The sequence below is a fragment of the Crocuta crocuta genome, unplaced genomic scaffold, assembly GCF_008692635.1.
Source record: "Crocuta crocuta isolate KB4526 unplaced genomic scaffold, BGI_CrCroc_1.0 scaffold696, whole genome shotgun sequence".
NCBI lineage: Eukaryota > Metazoa > Chordata > Mammalia > Carnivora > Hyaenidae > Crocuta > Crocuta crocuta.
This window is the reverse complement of record NW_027529467.1, coordinates 742,171-746,958: the sequence shown is the minus strand read 5'-3', so window position 1 is coordinate 746,958 and position 4,788 is coordinate 742,171. Positions and strand designations below refer to the sequence as shown.

The following is a 4,788-nucleotide window of genomic DNA, read 5'->3' as shown; positions in this document are numbered from 1 at the left end:
TAAGTTAGTGAGGGAAAGACAAATACTATATGATTTCACTCACATGTGGTATTTAAGAAATAAATGAACAAAGGGGGAAAAAATGAGACAAATGAAGAGACTCTTAACTACAGAGAACAAATTAATGGTTACCAGACGGGAGAGGGTAGGGGGATGGGTGAAACAGGTAAAAGGGTTTAAGAGTACACTTACTATGATTAGCACTGAGTAATGTATAGAATTGTTAAGTCATTATATTTTACACCTGAAACTAACATAAAACTGTATGTTAACTATACTGGAATTANAGTGGGCTATAAATACAAATTAATAACTTCCTTTGAAAAGCAAATATAAAAATGATCCTAAATTTCAATATCTGTTTACTTTTGTGTCTTGCTTTTTGGTTTTCATTTTGTAGACTCTGTTTTCCAATGTTTAACTAAAAATAATGAAATATATACAGCTTTGATTCGTAGTAGCAATACTTCTCTGGCTTAAAGAGCAAAAGATGACATGCTAGAACTTTCCATCTTAAATTTTGTTTCCCAGGTCAGCATAAATTGTATTCACAAAACCAGTTACATACTTTTGCTTGATATATTACCTCGTCTGACTTGTCAGCCTGAAGTCGACAATAGATTCCTTAAATAAACCAACCCCTTCAATATCAATGACATCATCCACATCAGGCTCAGTAGCAACCAATGTTATGGGAAACTTCCAGATCCCATCTGTTATGCACTCTATTTTCAGTGTAATTTGAGTCCTTGAATAGAAAAAAGATATTATAAAGGATACTATAGGAAAACAAGCAAAAAGAGAATACGACATAATAGATCAATATCTAGGTTGAAAATGTAAGCAAACCTTGTGGTTATGGTAAAACCACAATTCTTTAAAAAATGTAGGTGACTATTATTACATTCTAGGAATAATTTTTGGGTCTTTGGTTATATTATCAATCTCCCTGTGACATAATTATTTTGTAGCACAGCTTATCTACTCTCTAGTTATTTACTAAGAACCAGTAGAATATGTATAATTGACTTCAAATATTCTGTAATCAGCACAGAGTATGATAATACTTAAGAATCCAAGGTGAGGATGGCAAAGAGCCCCAGGTGTTATACGAACAGGTTTTCTAGGACACCTGGGGTGCTCAGTGAGGTAAGTGCATGACTTCAGCTCAGGTCATGATCTCACGTTTGTGAGTTTGAGCCCCTCAGTATGGAGCCTGCTTGGGNCCAAATGGGAATTTTCTGTTCAAAATGGAACATTGTGAAAAGTTTTTTCAATTCTTATTTCACATAGAAAAATTATATTTTCTGTGGACACTTAGAAGACTTATAAAATTGACTTAAAGATTTTTATAAATTAAACTGCAATTTTAATTTGAATGAAAAGACCACAAGCACTTTACATAATGACGTACAACTGAATGTCAGCTGGGTTAATGAAGTGATTAGAGATAGCCTTTCCAAGCATTTGGCTATGAAGGAGAGTGGACACAGGGAGCAGCGGGTGAAACTGAGGAACGGTTACTTATTTGTTTGCTGGCTTAGGTTGGAAATGATGCAAACACGTAATGGTGTAGCTGCAATATCATATGTCGTCGGACAAAGAAACTGCAATCCTTTTAAATAAAACTCTCGGAAAGAACAGCNGTAAAGAGTTTCCTGAGGAAGTTGAACTAAGATAATTATTATTTCTTAAGATACCCTAAGACAAATGATAGGAATCATTTCTCTATTTATTAAAAATATGTTTGGACCTGTGTTGAGAATCATCTGACTCATGACCATAGTAACTAAAGATCTCTCATGTGTTTGTATTAGACCCTTGATTCTTATTGAAAGAAAAGGTCAAGACCTGTAGAAATAATCTTTTGTTTGTTTTTGTAAAACCACCATTTAGGGCCCTGACAATTATTTCTATTATATACAACACTATCTCTGTGAAAAGATGAATATGAAACACTACATTGTATTAACTGCTGTGAAATAATGCTATATTTTCTTTTTACCAAAACATGAAAATTTTGTTTTCTTTTCTTTTCTTCTCTCTTTTTTTTCCCCTTGCCAAACAGGAAGAAAAGAATTGAATAGAATACTTATTTTACTTATCTAGGTAAAGCATGATTTCGGTATAATTATTTTCTTGTTCTTTTTCATAACTTAATCTTTTTCATAATTTTATTTTGGTTTTTCTCCCTTAACTGTATCTTCTAGTGAATCGTCCCAAATAAATAATGAAGAAGGAATGATAAAAGTAAATGAATACACACATATATGCACAAAACATATAAAACTACATCAGAATGTCATACAATGCTCACAAAAATTTATGAATCATGCATACAAGTTGTCTTAAATCAGTTTTTCAAATATTCACCAAGAAGCTCTAAGTCCACAAAATGTTGAATGAGTATAAATTCATACTGGTTGTGCTCTTGAAAAATAATTTTTCTAATGTTAATTTTTGAGAGAGAGAGAGAGAGACAGAGTGTGAGTGGGAGAGGGGCAGAAAGAGAGGGAGGTATAGAATCTGAAGCAGGCTCCAAGCTCTGAGCTGTCAGCACAGAGCCTGATGCGGGGCTCCAACTCACACAGTGAGATTATTACCTGAGCCGAAGTCGGATGTTTAACTGACTGAGCCACCCAGGCGCCACACACATTCCCTTTTTTTTTTTTTTTTTAAGTTTATTTATATTTAGAGAGAGAGAGTAAAGAGAGATAAAGACAGGGGGAGAGTCAGAGAAAAAGGGAGAGACAGAATCCCAAGCAGAGCTCCATCCCATGAACTGTGAGATCATGAGCTGAGCCAAGATCAAGAGTTGGCCACTTAGCCAACTGAGCCACCCAGGTACCCGCACCCCACACTGGTTGTGCTCTTGTTCACTAATGGTAACACTGTCCCCTCTTGGTTGTTGCTGGTAATTTCCATACCATTAAATCAACATAATACAAAGCTAACTATGGAAAACTATACTAACAATAATCATAGCAAACTATCAACATAAAAGAGAAAATAAATGTTTACAGTATACTATCTTCTTGCAGGTTGGTTTTATTATCGTTTCTTGAAGATGACCCTGGCATCTTTTATCTTCAAGAAGAACTACATATTCAAAGACATTTTAAATACATGTCTCACTACTTCAAATACCTAGTTAAACTACAAAAATGACTAAAAGCACAGGTAATACTTCGATTGTCTTTCCATTACCAGCTGTGCTTTGGTAATTTTGTGCTTTGTGTATACCGTGGTTCTGATCGGTATCTCTGTATTAGTCACAAAGAAGCCTCTATTTCAGATGTGACCTGTCATACAGCATTTGCATGTGCTAAGTACCAGTTGCCTAAGAAGTCAATATAAAGACACCGGCTGGGGTTTCCCAGAAGACAGACATTCAAAGGTCACTATTCTCACAGATTCCAATATGATCCTCTTAAAACTTACTAAAGGCTGTGCAATGTTATGGTTTTGGTGGCAAAAGCATAATGACAGCAATTGACAAGTAGAACACAATGGAGGCATTTTATCATTCGAACTGGTTCTGAGAAGCAGTATCAAGAAACATCATGCTTCCAATGCACAGTACCAAGTCAGTACTTTTCAAAAATATTTTACAAAGTGCGCTGTTCTCTTTTGTTAATATTATACCCTACTGATCCTTGGGAGGTCACAATTTGTGAAGGATTTTTTTTTAATCTTTATTTATTTTTGAAAGAGAGAGAGAGAGAGAAAGAGCGAGCGAGCAAGCAGGAGAGCAAGAGAGAGAGAAGGAGACACAGGATCCGAAGCAGGCTCCAGGGTCTGAGCTGTTAGCACAGAGCCTGACACAGGGCTTGAACTCATGATTCATGAGCTCATGACCTGAGCCAAAGTTGGACGCTGAACCAACTGAGCCTCCCAGGTGTCTCTTCCTTTTTCTCCCTCCCTCCCCCCTCCCTCCACTCCTTCCTTCCGACTTTTCTTTCTTTTTTGAAAGATTTCTTAGACTCCTAATCACTTTGGACTACTTTTTCTCATCAGAATACTTTTCATAGTTTGATAGCTAGAGATCATCTACCGAAATATCAAATATTTGATATTAGCTAAATATCAAAATATTTACCTCAACAGCATCAAAGAAGTAATACAACCCAAAAATAAAAATGGAGAGAAAAATCAACATTTTGTTTAAAAGAGTAATAATATACAGATGCAAAGAATATAAATACTATTTAAAGAAAAAATGTTTAACTCAATGGTTTCTTTGGTGTAAAAATCAAATTGAAGACCAATGTGATCATTTCAGCCTTGACATTAAGAGATTTTTTGATCAAATACAAAGCTATGCAGGATTCCAAGTCAGACTTCACAACGTCAGATTCAAACTGAATTTCATATTCAAATTCACATGTTAGACACATATATAAGAAAATCAAGATTAAAATGCATTTTAATTTAATTAAATATATATAGGTTGAAAATCAATTACCTGTCAACACTAAACATGCACAGGCCTTTAGAGGGAGGCCTTTGTGTTTGTAATATCTAATGCATTACCAGGTATATAATGGTGCTCAGTTATGTTTTTGTTAAAAAGTAAATAAATAAATGAATGAATAAAAAATAAATGCAAAAGACAATCCTCACCATCCTTAATTTTTTAAATTCAGATTTATGAAACAAGAGATAGCCAGATGGAAATTAATAATTAGTATTTACCATAAAACATAAATAATATAACAAATATATTACAAACCTATAGACTTATAATTTATAAAGAAAGATTTGAGTTTCAAAAATATTAAAACAGCA

The 4,788-nt window shown here is 34.2% G+C and overlaps 1 protein-coding gene across 1 annotated transcript in view; it reads right to left on the bottom strand.

Moving 5' to 3' along the window:
- Window positions 1–4,788, bottom strand: part of CFAP47 (cilia and flagella associated protein 47) — a 492,482-nt gene that overhangs the window by 32,881 nt on the left and 454,813 nt on the right. Inside the window, 2 exon segments of the mRNA XM_077760783.1 lie at window positions 587–751; window positions 4,231–4,383. Of these exon segments, the coding sequence (XP_077616909.1) occupies window positions 587–751; window positions 4,231–4,383 (318 nt within the window).